Source organism: Osmerus mordax, chromosome 27 (assembly GCF_038355195.1).
Source record: "Osmerus mordax isolate fOsmMor3 chromosome 27, fOsmMor3.pri, whole genome shotgun sequence".
Taxonomy (NCBI): Eukaryota; Metazoa; Chordata; class Actinopteri; order Osmeriformes; family Osmeridae; genus Osmerus; species Osmerus mordax.
The window spans coordinates 7,164,377-7,184,718 of record NC_090076.1 but is presented as its reverse complement, the minus strand read 5'-3'; the positions used below and the strand labels follow the sequence as shown (position 1 = coordinate 7,184,718).

General features: G+C 48.8%; 1 protein-coding gene across 1 annotated transcript; it reads left to right on the top strand.

Annotated features, from left to right (window-relative positions):
• Nucleotides 1-14,809: 14,809 nt before the first annotated feature.
• On the top strand, nt 14,810-20,334 carry atp8b3 (ATPase phospholipid transporting 8B3; the record flags this gene model as incomplete). Its single annotated transcript, XM_067230210.1, is given in 22 exon segments — nt 14,810-14,846; nt 15,291-15,385; nt 15,557-15,670; nt 15,804-15,902; nt 16,139-16,200; nt 16,536-16,608; nt 16,814-16,884; nt 17,036-17,131; nt 17,451-17,500; nt 17,503-17,529; nt 17,532-17,609; nt 17,717-17,763; nt 17,765-17,806; nt 18,276-18,335; nt 18,337-18,467; nt 18,561-18,630; nt 18,719-18,884; nt 19,017-19,048; nt 19,553-19,580; nt 19,583-19,708; nt 19,936-20,124; nt 20,282-20,334. Coding segments are annotated over 22 exon segments (1,746 nt in total), but the record flags the coding sequence as incomplete, so codon positions are not given.
• Between the last annotated feature and the right edge of the window lie 8 nt (nt 20,335-20,342).

Here is a 20,342-nt window from a genome sequence, read left to right as displayed (position 1 = left end):
CGCCGCCTCGTTGTTCTTGCGGCGTTTCTCCCAGTAGGTGGCGTCCTTCTTCTCCTCGGGGGTGAACATTCTCTTCCTCCGGACCCCCCAGGTGCCCAGAGGCCTCCTCAGTCTAGCCAGCTCCAACCCCAAGCCCCCCCTAGCCTCCTCCTCTTCCTCCTCCTCCTCCTCCTCCTCCTCCTCCTCCTCCTCCTCCTGGCCTCCGTGCAGAGACAGCGCCTCCATACCAGGTCAGAGTTGAGGGGGTCAAAGGTTAAGTCTTGTTATTAGTGAGGATGATGATGAAGAGAATGAGGACTATTCCTCGCTCTTCTCTTGGTTCTCTCCTCTTCTTCCTCTCCTCCCTCTGTCTTCTCAGCCACAGTGATGGTGTGGTCACCTGTGAGGGAGGGGGGTCCAGACAAGGAAAGTTAGTTAGTGGGAGGTGGGGGGGCAAAAGCACAGAGAAATTGAATGCATATTTGGTCCCAGAAGTCTATTAAACTAAACAAAGCAAAAAACACAGACTGAAGTGTACACAATACTACCATCACCACCTCCCTCAACACCTTCCACCTCCACGCCTCCACTCCTTCCCTCCACCTCCCACCCCTCTTAACCACATCCTCTCTCTCCCTACCTTTCATCCGCTGACCCTAGCTCCACTCGAGAGCGTAGGCTGCGTGTTTGTGTGTGTGTGTGGGGGGGGGGGGGGAGGAAGTTGGGGTTAGGAGCGCGAGAGAATGTGATATAGTGCCAAACTAGCCGGGTAACAATACCTGACATGAACAGGCAAACAGGGGCCTGCTGTACGAGGCGTGACAAGCACCAGGGAGAAGAGTAGACTAGAATAGAGAAAAGCAGAGCAGAGCACAGCAGAGCAAAGTAGAATAGAATAGAGTAGAACAGAACATAATAGTAGAGTAAAGTAGAGTAGAGTAGGGCAGAACATGATACACTACTAGAGTACCCTGCACAGTCACACCCTGCCCAGGGTTTAGACCACAACCTTACATAAACCTTAAAATAGCTTGGTAGCATGCAAGTCTGTTTGGTATGTACAGGAGGGTAAAAGTGGATCCGAATTGTGACTAGTACGCTTGCACGCAACTACACCCACACACACAGACCCTAGAGGAGGGAGTATTTATATCTACAGAGAGGAGTGTGTTGGTGTGTGTGTGTCCCACCACGCGTCTTCGGCCTCTATCTTCAGTCTGGCTGATACTTCAAAGCCAGCATTTACAGCCAGCATTTACATGCTGCAGAGACAGTGTGTGTGTGTGTGTGTGTGTGTGTGTGTGTGTGTGTGTGTGTGTGTGTGTGTGTATAGGCAGTAGTGGATATAACTTGTTAGTAGGAGAGTTTGTTTATGAGGTGTGTGTGTATGTGTGTGTAGAGAATAGTGAGTCTTCAGGTCCACAGTGCGTGTGGTGTCTGTGTGTGTGTGAGGTGTGTGTCTAGGCAGTAGTGGATATAACTTGTTAGTAGGAGAGTTTGTTTATGAGGTGTGTGTGTATGTGTGTGTAGAGAATAGTGGGTCTTCAGGTCCACAGTGCGTGTGGTGTCTGTGTGTGTGTGTGTGAGGTGTGTGTCTAAGGAGTAGTAGGTCTGTAGTGTGAGTCAGAGAGTCTGCATGAGGTGTATGTCAGAGTGCGTGTCAGGCATGAGTGTGTAAGGAGTGGAGGTTCTATAGTGTGAGATGGAGAGTGTGAAACGGCTGTGAGATTCTTCAGAAGTGTCACATCTGATTGCTCACCATGGTAAACTAAGGTCCATAGTGCGTGTGTGTCTGTGTGTTCTTTTGTGTGTGTGCGTTTTATAAAGTTATCACATCTCACATCATAGGCATGGTGCAACAACCAGAAGCCAACAACAGCATCAGAACTATGACATGGTACAATGCATTCAAAACAGCCGCATGACTTTGAATGCTCTGTAGACATCTGGAGTTTGGGGTCTGGATGAAATGAACAGGAAGAAAAAGTCATTTTTTCTGCAGTTACATGAACATACATGAAGCGCTTGCCCCCATCCTTCTCCACCACCATCACACCAGCTATCACGAAGGTTGAGATCGAGTCGTTTGACGCTTTTCAGTAGCCAACTTTTGATTGTGTCTCCTGTCTTGCAGCTGCTTTGCTGGTTTGTTCAAGAGATGTGTTGTCAGTGCTGGAGCCCTGTACAGAGAGATCCCATCCCATAATGCACTGCAGTGGCCCGGTGATGCGTCTCCAGGGTGTCTCTGCACCTGACTCTGGCTGACTCTCTAGTCCACTGCTCTTCAGGAAGGATGTGCCTCACTTCCTCTTTCAGACCCTCCGTCCTCTGCTAATGGACACCTGCAGCCCCCCCCCCTCTCTCTCCCTCTGTTTCTGTCTCTCTTTGTCCCTCTCTCACATGCTCTGTTTCTCGCACTCCTTCTCCCCCCCCCCACCTCTCTCTCTTTTCTATCCCTTACTGTCTCTCTCCCACTCTGTCTCTCCCCCGGCCTGTAAAAAGTTGCACTGTAGTGGCAACTAGTATGAAATCATGTTTGGTTGGATGGTTCAACTCTCAAAGCACCCAGGGCTGTTTACCAGGATGGCAAACTGTTGTTTGTGGTGTCTATAGAGGAAGAAGGTTTCAATGTCCAGCCCACAAAGACAGATCCCTAGAGAAGGTTCCCTCGAGTTCCATCTTTGGATTAGTTTCCCCCAACTAAAACTGTCCCACTGGGATTGCCCCCCCCCCCCCCCCCCCGCCCCCACCCCCGTGGGACTGGGGCATCCACTTTTCAGTTAACGTATGATTTCCTTGACAGACAAAACAAAACAGCAGATATTTGAAAGCTTCCAGCAGGCTTTAGAACATATATACCTCCCCCCCCCCCCTTGTACCAGCTCCCAATACCAGAGCATTGATTCTACCATCACCCTCTCCTACACCCTGAAAAGTTGCTTTCATCCAGTGAAATTCTGCCTAATGACAACCAACTATGTACACAAAAATCCCCTTACATTAGCATTTAGCTAACCTTGCCATCCATCGTAATGCATGATGCAAAGGGCTCTCACCGGTGTAATCACTGGACAAGGTCGCATCATTCATATATTGATCGCAATCATAACCCTGCCCTTACAATTATCATAATACACCAAATATTTTACAACAAGCTACATTGCACAATAACCCTGCTGATAAAACAACCTACATGATTCGAGCTTGTCTGTATTTTTTACAACGTGTCAATCGTTGATAATCTTTTACGAGGTTGCGGAATTTCTTCTTTTCTTTTATAAAAAAGGGAAGTTATTCTGGTTATAACATCAACAGCTCGAGTGGACCTTGTTTTGAAATAATTAGATTAGAGCGTCTGACCTCAAATCAGGAGGACAAAAAGGAAGTTCAAATTCCCTCTGCACGGTTTGGATAAAAGCATTGGGTGAATGTTACATTATCATCTTCTACACAGTATGTTTCACTAATCCACCAGATTTGACTGTAAAACTGCCAAATGCGACTATCATCATCTGTCTAAAACGATCCAGCCATCCTCTGTGGCATCTATCATGTCCAAATTGGCTTCATGCATCATCTTTTATATGAAAGGGGAAGTTACACATTTTATAATAGAGACAAATAGACCTCCACTGGGTATAGACAGGAAATATACGTATTTCATAAATATATATGTTAAATCTAAACAAACATTGTTGCACAATATACTATTATATTATATACAATGTTTTATGAAGATTTACAGAGTCTACTGCATTTATTAGATGATAAAGTCAAATTGGAGTGCTTTTTCACAGTGTTCTCCTCGGGAACGACATGCTTCTATTGTACATACAACTCCAAGTAGAAATCCCATGAACTAGAAACTCTGAAATATATTGCCCAGAATTCATAGTTGATATTTTAGTTCCAAATCCATTGTGTATTCTCTGGTGAACAATCTCCAGAATCTCTCTGATAATGTGCTACCCTGATCTTGTGCTGTGCCTTGACTAGGCGGTACACTTGTAACATTACACAACACAACATTTTAAGTAACCACAAACTGGGTCACTTACATCATGATACAACAAAAGGGTTATAGTCCGGTTTATTGTCCGTTAATTATATTATATATAATTATATATTATTATAATTATGAACGAACATTTTAAGTACGACAGATACTATTTTACATAATAATTACGAGGATTCTTTTCAGCTCAATTCCCCACGCGTTCAGTTTCGTCCTTTGTACATGTCATAATGTGAAGACGACGTTATAAGACCCAGTGGTCCTCTCTAGGGGGACCCTTCTTAATCTGATGTTTGATCGGAGTTTAACGGACGATGCGTTTGTTCGTGAAGGAAATGTCAGGGTGCATTGTCGCTGAACGTTATGGTCTCATGCTCTTTCAAGCCCTGGGTGGCACAAATCTATACATCAAAACAACCAGGACGGCCAGTGAGATCCTCGCTCCTTACGAGCAGAGCTCAGCTGTGTGTGTCTTACCAGGTGACCACTGAAGGTGGTAGAGAGGGACCTTCTCCTGGTCTTACCTGCGGCGTCCAACGGTGAGGTTCCAGGAAGTCGTCGCCCCGATCTGTGGACCCCTGGGTCTCTCTGGTCTCTCCTTGATGTCTGCCCGGCCCCTGCTCCCTCTCTCTCTCTCGGGTCTACCTGCTGGTCTCTCCCTGGTCCCTCTCTCTCTCTGGTCTACCTCTGGTCTCTCCCTGGTCCTCTCTCTCTGGGCTGGGGCTTGTCTGAGCACATGTGGCTGACAGGGTTGTCTCAGGGGCTGTGAGGGGGATGCTTCTGGTAGTGCAGCATGTGTGTGTGAGTGCGTGTGTGTGTTCGTGGCTTCACACCTCCCCTGGCGCTAACTCCTCTCTGTTCTCTCTCCCACCAGTGATGAAGTGTGTATGCGCGTATGTGTGAAAGAGAGTAGCCTGTGTGTGTGTGAGAGAACGTGCGTGTGTGTGTGTCAGCCCTCCCTTCGGTGTGGTAACAGGGTTTTTTTTGCAGTGCCAAGAACATACGCACACACTCAGACTTTCTAGTAGCTGGCTAGACGGTGGTATCTTCAGTCTACACGGGCCTCTAGCCCCGGCATGACAGGTGAAACTGATGTAATCTTATGTACCCTATCACACACACCCACACAATGCTGTGTACCAAATCACACACCCACACATCGCTGGGTATCAAATCACACACACACACACACACACATCGCTGGGAATCAAATCACACACACACACACACATCGCTGGGTATCAAATCACACACCCACACATCGCTGTATACCAAATCACACACACACACATCCATATGTACCATAACACACACACACATCCCTATGTACCATATCACACACACACATCATTATGTGCCATAACACACACATACACACGCACACCCTTTTATTCCAGAACACACACACACACATTTCTGTTCCAAGAAGCCCACGGCTCCTTGAATACATGGATCACAATTGTAAAAAGTCTCTTCTTGTGCTCATAGAAGCCTCTTGTTTGGTTCTTCTGTGGTTTTTATTCAGGTTGGCATGTAGGTGCTCATTCATTAATGATGCATAGAATTACATAGCATTAGGGCCTTAATGCAATATGTTACTCCCCAAATGACACATGGCATGTAGGAGGTGTATGTGTGTGCGTCTATGGATGATTGATGTGCGTAAGTGTGGTTAGGGTGTGTGCGTGCGTGTGCACGTGTAGGTGGGTGGGTGCCAACAAAGTGTAAACGTGCTGATGTCGATTCCTGACGTTTTTGGAGATGCGTGTTATTAATTAATGGTCAAGGCTCACTTTAGTGCTAAAAAATGTTTTAGCACTAAATGTTTTTGTAATATATATTGTAATATTGTAGTATTTTGGTTGATGAAGCCTTCCGCATTAGAGGTCATGTGCTGGTATTTAGCGTATCACGGCCCTGCTGCTGAAGCCATGATGTGACTGCTGCCCTCTCCTGGCGGCTTAGGGAACCTCGCAGACATGAGCTGAGGTTATTAAGTGAACATTTATATTGTATTCATTCAGCGGACGCTTTTGTCTAAAGCGACATACAAATAATTCATATTTAAAGTGTAGCAGAAAGTCAAGGATCAGAAGTGTATAGTTCTAACAATATTTCGGTAGTCAGAGAGCCAAGGAACGGTCTGTGTTGGAAGGAATTGTCACACACACACACACACATCAGGTCAGAATCCCAAAGTGCAGTAGCGCTATGCCTCCCTGAAATATTAACGTCAGTGTTCCACCTGTGCCTTGTTTGGTTAATTACTCACACCTGCAATGTCCATCAGTAGGTCTGTGTATTCACCCAGGGTTTAACGCCCCTCAGTATAGCATACTTGGAACACGTTGCAAAGTTTATGATCTTGGCCTATAGTTTAGGCCAAGCGTCAAACCGTGGGTAGACATATTGCCTGTTTTCCCCGACTTTGGATAATAATGCCCGGTCTGCCTGTCGACAAACCTTGGTGTATCACGACTCTGATCATCATCTACCCCTCGGAGCGTGTCTCGGGGTTACCGGAACGGTAAACAAAAAATGTATAATTCCACAAAACTGCAGTGCAACAATAATGTCTCAATTACAGTTGATAGCTAATGAAGGCATGGTGGACCAAAATAATAGTAGTCTACTACAGTGCATGTATTCAAAAAATATATAGCCTACTCTGTGACCTAATGTCTTTCTATCAAGAACCATCAAGATAATCAATTGAATTAGTGTCTCTGATGTTTGATTTCTTGGATCGTACTTGATTTATTCTGAGTGAGAATTCTCCTTCTCTCATTTGTCTTTGCATGACCACTGGGTCAAAGATTAAGAATAAGCAATGTTCTCATCGTGTCAGTGGTGGGAAAGTTTTCTAAACAACGGTGTTGGTCACGCAACACATGCGCATGCACACACACACACACACACACACACACACACACACACACACACACACACACACACACACACACACACACACTTAATGGTTTCACACCTTTGAACAGTGCTCCTTTACACTCATAACTTAAACAGTCTTATAGCCTACCTAATTCTGTGGTTGTGTTTAAAGGCACAAGTGTTATTCAGGCCCAAATCTGTGAAATAAAAGTTAATGTGTTTGAAGAGGTTCCATGTGCTTTATTTTCTGCGGTTAAACGTCCACATTTTCCCTCAAATGATGTCACACCAGTGTGCAGTGTTTAACAACTTACAGAAAGCAAGGGAATATACCTGGTACCCGCGGAGGGGAAAACCGTGGGTTGCGCACCCAGTTTTGTACTTTCAAACCGTTGTAGCTATGTAGGCCATGGTAGCATGATAAAACCGCGATGTATGCTGCAAAATTTAATAGGGATTTTATATCACAAACATGTTAAATTTAAATGTGTATTCATTTATCAGACAGTAAAAATTATCCAAAGCGTCTTAATAGTGCATGCAGAAAGTAGCTTGTGTATCAGAAGTGCGTGCAGTTGTATCAGTATCCTGGTCAAGGAATGGTCTTAGTAACCACATCTCAGTAAGCACGGTGAACGATATTATCTCAACAATAAACAATGTAGCAACAATAACATATAAAAACAATAGGCTATGCGGTAGCTAAATCAACATCTTAAACACTTTCGTGGATGCAGTCTCTTACCGGTCTCTAATTTTAAACAACGCGCGGAGAAGATAAATTAACAGGTAGCTCAATAAGTCATAGGCCTATTTGAGTTCCGTTTCGGTGCCTTTTTTCCAAGCAAAACAAAAGTTAGTCAAACTGAAACGGGAGCGTGTTGATATGACGTCGGAAGGACCGGTACGGTGAGGTCATTCCTTCACTGTCCCTTTTGGTGACCCCCTGGCCATAATTTCACGTCTAAAATGTGCCTATTTGAGTAGCCTTGGTAGCTCTAAGGATCGGGAAAGCACAAGAGCGTTAGTATACAAAATAATTGTGCTGGCCATATAAGCTACGTAAAAAATAATTATTGTGCATGTTAAAGGAAGACGGACAGTCACTGTAGCTATAGGTAAGTTTTATAAATAGAAGATTTCTGCTAAAACTATATTCTCTGACGGTTTAATTAGACTGGTAAAATATTATTAAAAAGTTTGTAATTGTTTTTTAAAAGCCGCGTTATTAAATAAACATAACAAACATACCATTTTGCTGAACCAAAACATTATTTTCCATGATCTAAAAAGAACCCTTGAACAAATAAATCAATTATTGGAATGCTGTCAATCTTTATTCATGCTTTCAGAAATAATCATATTAGGCTATATCATTATCATAATTCAATAATAAAAAATCAACAAACAGCTCAACAACTTTGCCCTTGTACTTCTGAAATGTGTCTCTCTAAAATGTCTTATAAACTTTCTTTTTTGTGAAATGTTTCTTACACATGACCTGTTCTAGGCTTAATTAAGTGGCATAACCCTAATCAATAGGAAACAGAGAAATCATGTATAATAATTTTAACAGAAAGTTTCTGGATGATTAAAGAACTTTGAAACATGATACATGACTAAAAAATTCCAAATTCCTCGTTCCCTGAGTGGAAATCTTAATTTACTGTACAGAAAAAAAGGCCTAGATTTTATGGCCTTACTGTAATTTCATTTGTAAATATTATCATATATAAATTCTCATATAAAAATTCTTAGAAAACAGCAAAGGATAAAAAAAGATGTGACATTTACATGAGCACAACCAAATAAGACAGTCCAGTTGATTGTGTTTAAAAGTCTATTTTCCACATTTTCTTATTATAAATCACAAACACCATGAATGTGTAAGGAATACGAGTAAGGAATCCGTATGCCGGCACAGCCTGTATTTAGAGCAAAAAGAACCTGAAGTAGAAATCACATTGTCGATCCTACATGTTCAGCAGGAGTGAGCAGGAGTGAGAACTGTTTAGGGCCTGTTAGGGTGGCAGAGGCTCTGAGGTTGACCCAGCTCTGCTGGGAGGCAGTCGAAGCAACCTCTGAACCCACGGGAGGACTCCAGACCCCGGGGGGCTCCTCTCTGGTCCTCCCCTGCCTCCAGAGGCAGGTAGAGGGGCACATGTGGGTAGAGGGTGGAAGGTGGCAGGCATGGGGAGCCCCAGGTCAGCAGAAGGCCGTTGGATCCCCCAGCGTAGGGGCCCAGGCTGGGCATGGAGGTGGGAAGGAGGTGGTAAGGGGGCTGTTGGAGGGGGTGAGGTGCCTGGAGGAGAGGGCAGGAGAAGGCTGGGGTGGAGACAGGGGCAGAGACTGGGCTGCTGGGCGGGGGGTCGATGCTGGAGGAGACCTGGTGGTGAACATTGCTCTCTCCCCGCTCTGAAGATCTGCTCCCTGGATATCCACTGCTGGCCCTGCTAGACAGGAGAGATGGGGTGAAGAACCTGGGGGTGCCCAGGGATGCCTGCCCCGGGCCTGGGCTGGCCTGGCTGGACCTCCCCTGGGCAATCCTGGAGGTTGGGGGCTGCGGGGCCAGCAGAGGGCTTGGCTGGGCAGAGGGGCTCCGATGAGCCCACCGCACTGGGGTGAAGAAGGTGGATGTGGGGTAGTGGAGGGGGGGTGGTGGAGGGGGGCCCGTTTTTTCTCCGGAGTGGATCTCACTGACCAGACTTAAGTGATACTTGAGGGTGTGGATCTCCGAGCGCAGCTGCGCGTTCTCCTTGCTCAGCGCCAGCAGCTCGCCCTCCAAAATCAGGTCATTGAGATGCCGCTTATCCCGCGAGCGCTTGGCCGCCTCGTTGTTCTTGCGCCTCTTGTCCCAGTACGTCTCGTCCTTCTTCTCCGTCGGTGTCATCTCCCTCTTGCGCCGGCTGACGGGGAGCAGTTGAGACCGGCAGGCGCGAATCCGTAACAGCCGCGACAACTGACATCGAAATCGATAGTCGGGCGTTTCCTCCTCCCCGCCACTGCTGTCCACCGATGAGGACAATCGTTGGGCATCCAATCGAAGACGGTCTTCACCGCTGACAGGGGAAGACATGCCGCTGAGCAGTCTAATCCAGTCAAAAACGAAAAACACTTGTAAAAACTTGAGAAAAAACGACAGAAACTTAAATCTCAGGAGATGGACAAATCTCAGAAATAATATACAGTCTTTGTTTAAATGTTGGAAAACATTTAATGAATTTCGAGCAAAAGTTTTACTTAAATCTTAAGAAAGCTATTATAGGCTACTTTTTAAGCATTTGCGTTATCAATGCGTTATTAATTTACTTTGATCTTTACTGTGTGGCCCGACGTACCGTATTTAGGTCGCTGTTACGCGGGGCGGTGCTGAAATGAAATCTCTACGGACCTCTAATACTGACCTAATAACGTTGCAGACCTCAGAGTAATAAGTAGATAGCCAACCAATAAAAGCTTTAACTTGTTGTGGTGTGTGTGTACAGAGAGCAAAGAAAGAGATCGTGAGACAACGGAGAGGGAAAGAGACAGCGATGGGAGAGAGAGAGGGGGGGGGGGGGAGAGAGAGAGAGAGACGGAGAGAGAGAGAGACAGAGAGAGAGAGACAGAGAGAAAAAGAGAGAGAGAGAGACAGAGAGAGAAAGAGAGAGAGAGAGCTCTGGTGGTTATGAGACGAGATGACTCATGGGTCGCTTGCACCACAGTGGGAGGCCTGTGTCTGCGTGTGTAGGTGTGCCTCTCTGTGTGTGTCTATTTGTGTGTGTGGTTCTGTGTGGTTGTGTGTGTGTGCGTCTGCCTGTATGTGTTTGTGTGTGGTTGTGTTTGTGTGTGTGCACGTCTGCCTGTATGTCTTTGTGTGTGGGTGTGTTTGTGTGTGAGTCTGCCTGTATGTGTTTGTGTGTGGGTGTGTTTGTGTGTGGGTGTGTTTGTGTGTGAGTCTGCCTGTATGTGTTTGTGTGTGGGTGTGTTTGTGTGTGTGTGAGTCTGCCTGTACATGTGTGTGTGTGTGTGTGTGGCCCCAGTCTGAGAACACCTGCAGGACCCTAGTGTCGTGGGCACTGTGGTTGGGGGAGCAAAACACTATCTCTCTCTATCTCTCTCTCTCCCTACCACTCTCTTTCTCTCTGAGTTGTCTTCTGTGGAATACAGGAGAATCTGGCATGATGACTCATGTTTCCTCCACAGGTTTACCCACTAAACACACACAAACACACACCTATAGGTTTATTGTTATAATAAGCAGCATAAGATAATATTGTTATACTAAGCATAAGAAGCACGCTGTATTGTATGTAAAAAAGGTCAAATGAGATGTAACACATATATTTGGAGTGTGTGTCTTCTGACATCCTCTTTATAACGTGATGCGATACAGAGAAGTACTCTAGCAGTCGAGATGCTGACAGATAGAGTGTAAGATATTTTTAGCTGAACGCACGTCACCAACACGCACGCCACTGTTCCGCTTGGCCTCTGCTCTTTCACCAACACTCATAGAACCCTGGCCCCATAGAACCCTGGCTCCATCGAACCCTGGCTCCATAGAACCATAGCTCCATAGAACCCTGGCCGCATAGAACCCTGGCTCCATAGAACCCTGGCCCCATAGAACCCTGGCCCCATAGAACCCTTCCTCCATAGAAGCCTAGCTCCATAGAACCCTGGCTCCATAGAACCCTGGCTCCATAGAACCCTGGCCCCATAGAAGCCTGGCCCCATAGAACCCTGGCTCCATAGAACCCTGGCCCTATAGAACCCTAACTCCATAGAACCCTGGCTCCATAGAACCCTGGCTCCATAGAACCCTGGCCCTATAGAACCCAAGCTCCATAGAACCCTGGCTCCATAGAACCCTGGCCCCATAGAACCCTGGCCCCTGGAAGACGTCCACACAGGAAGGAACCGGAACACAAAGCGACCTCTCCCCAAGGGGAGAGACTAAACAAGGCTACAGCAGCAGCAGCTGCAGGCCCTGCAGTAGCTATACTCCGCCACCAGGTGGAGCTCTTCTCACATTGGAGCCACTCCTGCCTGTTAAAACACAATAGCAATCATCGATTCATTTAGCAGACACTTGTCTCCAAAGCAAAAACATGTGGGCAAGTTGAACCTGCGACCTCAACCCGCCGTCAATGCTCCGACCACTGAGCCGTTCCCCTGACGACCCTGATGATGCCGTGCCATGTCGAAAAGAGAGACAGTGGTTTTTATTGTGAGAGTCCGGCTTGGCAGCAGCTCTGTTTTTCAGAGAGGTGTTTGTGTAGACGTGTTGCTTAGACACGTTTCCAAGTAGGTTAGAGTATTATTACCGCAGTGAGTTTAGAGGAACGCCTCACTGTGGGTGTTACTGCCTGCTCGGCAAGTCTACCTGTGGCTATTTGCTCCACTTAAAATCAAGGGCAGCGGTTTTATACTGAAAACACATATGGGAAGAGGTAGGGTGTGTGTGTGTGGGGGGGGGGGGGACACACACACAATTACAGCAACCTCCGTTTTATTGATTGTTCTAAGAATCATAAAGGATTATTGCTGTCTGCGGATACCCAAATTAAAATGGCCTTGATGAATGCGCAATCACTTACGAACAAAACATTCATTTTTAATTATTTCTTCTCATCACGTCATCTGGACTTTTTATTTATCACTGAAACTTGGCTTAATGTTGGCGACTTAAGTCCTCTAACCGAACTCTACCCCAGTGATATTTACCGTTAAAACCAGGTGATATCAACTCTCTGGTGTCCTTTTTTGATTGCCTTAAAGATATCAAGTGCTGGATGGCTAAAAACGTTCTCCAACTTAATGAGAGTAAGACGGAAGTGATTCTATTTGGTACTCCCAGATCAATTGATGATTTATTTAAAAAAAATGGGCCCCTTGTCCACCAATGTGCGCTCCCATGCCAGAAATGTGGGTGTTATCTTTGATTCAGCACTAAAATTTGACAAACAAATAAATTCTGTTCAAAGGTAGTTTCTTTCATTTAAGTACTTCTGGAAACTAAAATCTTTCCTCTCTTTAAAGGACTTGGAAATAGTTATTCATGCACTTATATTGTCTCAAATTGATTATTGTAATTCTCAGTATTATGGCATTTGTCAATCATCATTATCACGCCTGCAGCTTGTCCAGAATGCGACTGCTCGAATGTTGACTGGTACCAGGAAGAGGGACCATATCTCCCCCATATTGGCCTCTCTTCACTGGTTGCCAGTCAAATATAGAATTGATTTTAAGGTGTTGTTACTTGTTTTTAAAGCTTTACATGGATTGGCTCCATTGTATATCTCAGATCTTCTTATGCTGTATCACTCTTCCAGGTCCCTTAGATCATCAAACCAGTCCCTTTTAGCCATTCCACAGACTCGGATGAAAACAAAAGGTGATCGTGCCTTTTCAGCTGTAGCCCCTACTCTGTGGAATAAACTGCCAATTTTTATCAGGTCATCCCCCATCACCGAGACATTTAAGTCTTGTCTTAAAACATATTTTTATTCTTTGGCTTTCGAGTCAGTTTAGGGTCACTCGTGCTTACTGTAATTGTGTTGTTTGTCTGTTGTTCCTACTTATCGTTGTTTTGCCCTATTTGATGATTTTGTAAAGCACTTTGGTCGGCTTTTTAAATGTGCTCTATAAATAAACTGACTTGACTTGACACACACACACACCACCCATAACCATAACGTTTTCTGTTTGTATACTTTCTTTTTCTTTCTTGGTATACTCTCAGATTTCTTGATCTTGCTTTGTCAATATTGGGGATGGAGGGACAGAGAGACAGAGAGAGAGAGAGAGAGAGAGAGAGAATGAGGGAGAGAGGGAGGGAGGGACGGGGAATGAGGGTTGAAAGATTTGTTGCACAAGAAGAAAGGCTAAGTAAGAAGAGAAGGAGTGGAGGAATGAAGGAGAAAAAGAGAACTTAGATGAAAAGAGGCAGCCTGGGAATGGGGCCAGGTGGGCTCCAGAGGACCAGGCTGTGTGTGTGTGTGTGTGTGTGGGGAGGGAGGGAGGGAGGGAGGAGATGGGGGTGGTAGGAGAGGAGGGAGAGGGGAGGAAGGTGAGGAGGGAGAGGAAAGCGGAGTGAAGAGATGTTTGTCTTCCTGTAACTGAACTCTGATGACCCTGATTCAACCTTGTTTCTCTGTCTCCCCGTCTCGCTCGCTCTCTTTCTCTCAAATCAATTCAATATGCTTTATCAGTACAAATGTCCAAGTCTAAATGTTGTCATAGCAGTTCACAGTAAAGGGACAACGTATAATTTGTTATCATAATGATAACAAAAATTATGTCAATACAAAGTTATGGTGAAAACTAAAATAATGTGTGTGTATGAGTGTTATCACAAGGCAAAATGTTCACATATTGAATAGTTTCAACAATTATACATAGGTTAACAGCTGTAGGTAGAGAGAAAGAGGAAGGGAGGGAGAGAGATGGGGAGAGGGAGGAAGGGAGGGAGAGAGAGAGATGGGGAGAGGGAGGGAGGAAGGGAGGGAGGGAGAGAGAGAGATGGGGAGAGGGAGGGAGGAAGGGAGAGAGAGAGAGAGAGATGGGGAGAGGGAGGGAGGTGGCCAACAGGTAAACAGGTGGAGCATAGGATGGTACGGAGGGACACTTATAACACTGTTAGTGTTGCAACACAGCCCTGGACACTGGACATTCTACATTCATGTCACCATGGGGACAGGTGTCATGTTACACGCATGTTGAGAGCGAACATCAGGGTCCCTGCTGTGTGCCTGGTTCACAGGTACGAGAAATCTCTTCTGGTGTGTGTGTGTGTGCTTGTGCCTCCGTGTGACCGTGTGTGTGTTCACAACAACGTGGTCATGGTAGCTGTAGGTAATGAATGACTTGGGCTGCGATGTGTGTAGACAGCCTTGCTACTGTTTTCTTTTAGAATCATCTCTCTCTCCGACTCTCAACATGACCAAGAGGGAAACATCTCATTGCTCAGACACAGGTCAGTCTGTCTTCATCTCTCATTGGCGTCTGTCTGCCATCTTGAATCTGTGTCAGCAGGTTGCTTTTCTCACGTCTATGGTTGTATGTAAGAGGTTGACATCTGGAAGCTTTGAATGCCCGTTGGAAGACTTTTCGAAATCTCTCTCTTCCTCTCTCTCTCTGCCCCTCACCCACACCGGGACTTATTCGGTGCTAATGGGGTGAGATGAGTCCCATTAGGCAGGTGTATGTGTCTGTGTGTGTCTGAGGGGAGTGTGTCTGTCGCGTGTGTGTGTCTGTCAGCAGTGTGTGTGCGGTGGTAGGGGTAAGGGTGTGCGTGTGGGGGTGGGGAGAGAGGACCTGCAAGGTTAATAAGTCCCATAGCAGAGTCTGACACACGCACACAAACACACGCATGCAGGGTAACTGGGAGTGAGGTGTGATGTGTGGGTTTCCTGTCCAGGGCACACCTGGGAGGTGAGGGCTAACAGCAGGCGTGTCCACCGCCCCCTGCAGAGACGATCCCTTCTGGGTCTGTGTAGCTGGGGACGACAAGCTGTGAGTCTGGAGCACAAACAGACACACACTCACACACACACACTCACACACAAACACACACACACACTCGGCTAATGCAAGGTCTCTTTTCCTCCCTCCCTCCCTCCTTCCTTCCATCTCTCTCGGTATCTCCCTCTCCAACCCTCCGTCATGGCTGGCTGTGGTTGTCAGGACAACAGGGTGCGCAGTCACAAATATTCCCCTCTGACTTTCCTGCCCCTAACCCTGTATGAACAGTTCCAGAGGGCTGCCAACATCTTCTTCCTGCTCATAATGGTCATGCAGGTTTGTGTTGTCTATATCCATTTTCAACTTCAAGAGGCACGTAAAGAGATATACTATACTGTCTAGACAAACGTACTGTAAAGTAGACATGTATGCAAACTTATCAACACGTGCGCGTCTGTTGTGTTGACAGTGTGTGCCAGCCATCTCGTCTCTGCCCTGGTACATCACCATCATTCCCCTTACCATAGTTCTGACGATGAGAGGTCTCAAAGACCTAGCCAATGACCTGGTGAGACCCCTCTTACACACACACACACGCTCTGAGTTGAACATCTCTATTGACTTCTTAACGACCACAATGGGGCTCTTTCATTCCTCATATATCTCTCTCTTCTCTCTCTCTCTCTCTCTCTCTCTCTCTCTCTCTCTCTCTCTCTCTCTCTCTCTCTCTCTCTCTCTCTCTCTCTCTCTCTCTCTCTCTCTCTCTCTCTGTCTCTGTCCTCTCTCTCTTTCACTTCCCCTCAGATGCGTAGACGTAGCGACTCCCTCGTAAACCATCGCCCGTGTGACATCCTACTTTCTCAGAGGTACACCCCCCCCACACACACACGCACCCACGCTTCCTCACACACACGCTCACACGCGCACACTTTTACACACGTGCATTCACACACTCACACGCATTCACACAACTTATTATTATCAACCCCTACATCTCTCGTAACATGAGATCGGTGCAGTCGTTGCGTTCACACACGCGAGAAGCAGAAGTGGAGATTAACACCACCGCGTGTCGGACATGAGCCCCCATGGCACACCCAGACACTGACCTCTACTTCCTGCGTGCTCAATCACCCTCGCCCCTCCATCTCTCCCCCTATCTCTCCCTTTCTCCCCTCCATCTCCCCCCCCCGCCCCTCAGTTTCAGTAGGACGCAGTGGAAGGACGTGTGCGTGGGAGATGTCCTGCGTATCCACAAAGACCAGATCTTCCCGGTGAGTCTCCGCTCTCCCCTCTCTTACCCGTGTGTTTGCGCTTGGGTTAGACGTGTCATGTGCACCCCCCTCCCCCCAAGCTGATATCCTCCTCTCCTCCCCTTTCCTCTCCTCTCTTTTACACATGACACATTATTAATGCCCTGCGGGACTTAAGCAAACCCCCGATCCTCCCCCTGTCCCCCCCCCCCCCCCACGCCCCCAGGCTGACCTCCTCCTCCTGTGTAGCTCAGAGCCCCACAGTCTGTGCTACGTCGAAACGGCCGACATAGATGGGTGAGCCATCTGCCAAACGCCCACCAGTCTTTATTTCTCCTCAGCAATGATTAGCTAGCTTCGAGAGTTTGCCGTCAGACGGTTAGAGACAGTTTGGTGCTAGTTAGCGGTCGGTTGCTAGTTGGGGCGCTAAAGTGTTTGTGTGTGACAGGGAGAGCAACCTGAAGTATCGTCAGGCTCTGGCCGCCACCCACTTTGATCTGACCTCTGACCCCACAGACCACGCCCTCGCTGCCTTCGACGGTAGGTCACCTCCTCTCCTCCTCTCGTCCTCTACACAGTCTCTCTATCATGCAGTACTGATGCAAATCCCTGTTCCAGTAATCGTATCTCATCATATCAAATGAATCGTCAAATGGTCCATTCAAATACAGAATTCAAATGGCCTTAAGAGAGGACAATGCAAATAAATATATGCACAACTAGCTCTGTCCCTCAGAAAATCTGAAAATACGACTGTTAACGTCTTCTCCACATCCCAACCCACCCCAAGAACTCAGGCTGTGAGCTCAGAACACTTCCTGCGTTTCCAGGTGTGTGTGAACAGGTGACGGGTGTGTTTCCAGGTGTGCTGTGGTGGTGGAGGAGCCCAACGACCGCCTGTACTCGTTCAGGGGAAGCTGAGCTGGAGAGGGGAGCGCCACCTGCTGACAGTCAGCACATCCTGCTGAGAGGCACCAAGCTACGCAACACGGACCGCGCCTACGGCATGGCCATCTACACAGGCAGGAACACACACACATACACACGCATACATCTCTGTCCGTCCAGGCTCTGACAGTAAAGTCCTCTCTCTCTCTCCCTGCTCCACCCCCTCCCCCTCTGTCCCCAGGCTCGGACTCTAAGATCCTGAGGAACAGTGGGCGTCTGAGGGTGAAGAAAAACCCAGGTGGAGAAGCTGCTCAACAAGGTGGTGTCTGGGGTGAGGAGGGGTGAGGAGAGGGAGGAGGAGGGAGGAGAGGGGAGGAGGAGGAAGGAGAGGGGAGGAGGAGGTAGGAGGAGGTGGGGAGGAGGAGCGAGGAGAGGGGAGGAGGAGGGGTGAGGAGAGGGGAGGGGAGGAGGAGGGAGGAGAGGGGAGGAGGGAGGGAGGAGGGGAGGGGAGGGAGGAGGGAGGAGGTGGGGAGGAGGAGGGAGGAGAGGGGAGGAGGTGGGAGGAGGTGGGAGGAGAGGGGAGGAGGTGGGAGGGAGGAGGTGGGGAGAGGGGGAGGAGAGGGGAGGAGGAGGGAGGAGAGGGGAGGAGGGGGGAGGAGAGGGGAGGAGAGGGGAGGAGGGTGAGGAGTCAATTCTCCCCTTTTTGTGTCCGCACCATTTCTCAGGCTGCAGGACTGCTTAAATACTTTGTGTGTGCGTGTGCCTTTGTGTGTGCCCCCCCCCCCACCCCCTCCCCCCAGATCGTGCTGGTCATGATCCTGACTGCCGTGCTGCTGGCGGTGGGGTGCGGGGCGTTTGAGGGCAGCGTGGGCGTCCCCTCATGGAGACCTCCTGGCCCTGCAGGTGACCTCTCCTCTCTACACCGCCTTCCTCACCTTCTGGAGTTACGTCATCCTGCTCAGCCCTGCCATGCCCATCGCCCTGTACATCACGTCAGTGACACACACACAACACACGCACACGCGCAACACACACACACACGCACACGCGCAACATGCATCCATGTGCCTCTCTCTCTCTCTCAGGTTTGAGGTGATCCATGTGATCCACAGTCTCTTTATAGGCTGGGATATTGAGATGTGCATGGAAAAGACCGCCATAGAGCCCCAGAACCAGCCACAGCCTCATCCCAGCCTCAGACACCCCCCCAAGCCCCACGCCCAGCCTCACACCCCCCCCCCAGCCCCAGCCCCAGACCCAGACCCTAACATACGTCCGGGCTGAGGCCCGGAACACATCCCTGAACGAGGAGCTGGGTCAGGTGGGTCACCTGCTGAGCGACAAGACCGGCACTCTGACCCAGAACCACCTGGTGTTCCGCCAGTGCTGCATCGCTGGAACCGTCTACGGTGTGTGTGTGTGTGTGTGTGTGTATGTGTGTGTGTGAGAGAGAGATAGATAGATAGATAGAAAGAGAGTAAGAGAGAGTGAAAGTCCTTTCATCCCATGACCCTGTCTGTTGTCATGTCTGTGCTGTGCAGGTGATGCCTCTGTGACTGCAGACCAGACAGAGGTGAGCATCCAAGATGCGCACGCGCACACACAACACACACACACACACACACACTAATGCCGGACACACACCTGAGAGATAAGAATATGTGGATGATGCCCCTGTGTACCTCTCCCTCTCTCTCTCTCTCTCTCTCTTTCTCACCTCACCCATTTCCACCTCTCCCCCTCGCCTTCTCTACCTCTCTCTCCCCCCCCTGCCCTCTCCTGCCCTCCCCTGCCTTGCCCCCTCCCTCCCCCTGCCCCTGCCCCCTCCCTCCCCCTGCCCCTTGCCCCCTCTCCCCTCCCCCATGCCCCTGCCCCTGCTCCCTCCCCCTGCCCCCTGCCCCCTCCCTCCCCCTTGCCCCTGCCCCCTCCCTCCCCCTGCCCCTGCCCCCTCCCTCCCCCTGCCCCTGCCCCCTCCCTCCCCCTACCCTCTCCTGCCCTCTCCTGCCTGCCCCCTCCCTCCCCCTGCCTGCCCCTCCCTCCCCCTGCCCCTGCCCCCTCCCTCCCCCTGCCCTCCCAGAGGATGGACCTGAGCTGGAACGTGTTCTCCCGGGGGGTCTGGCTCTGTGGGCCCCCAGGCTCCTGGAGAGGCTGTGGGGGGGAGCGTGCTCCAACAGCAGGGAGTTCCTCACAGCTCTGGCTCTCTGTCACACCGTCATGACCGAGTGGAAGGACGGTGAGGAGGAGGGAAGGGGGAGGGGGGAGGGCGATGAGGGAGGGAGAAGGAGGGAGAAGGAAGGGTTTTGGTAGGGAGGGTGAGATGGGTGAGGAAGGAAGGGTGAGGTACAATAGGTGGGGTTGAGTTAAGGATGGAGAAGGTGTGCTTGTCCACCCTCTTAGCACGGTTATATACATCCTTACCCAGCATGCTTGTGACGTACACTGCTTGTGTGAGTGCTCCAGGGACCCCAGTGTACCAAGCAGCCTCCCCAGATGAGGAGGCCCTTGTGGGGGCAGCCAGAGAGCTGGGCTGGGTGTTCCTGTCCAGGACCAGGGACTCCCTGATGGTCAGCCAGCTGGGGGTCCAACGCACCTACGAGCTGCTGGCTCTGCTGGACTTCACCAGCAGGAGGAGACGCATGTCAGTGCTGGGTGAGACACGCTACCTGTCTGTCTGCCTGTCTGTCTGTCTGTTGGGGGGTGGGAGGGTATGTTTGTCTGTATTGGGTGAGACAGGTTGGTACGTCTCGCTAAAGAGAGGCAGCCTGTTTCTGTGTGTGTGTGTGTGTCGTGGTGTGTGTGTGTGTAGTGCGTGAGCCGGAGGGGGGATTGAAGCTCTACTGTAAAGGTGCTGACATCGTCATTCTGGG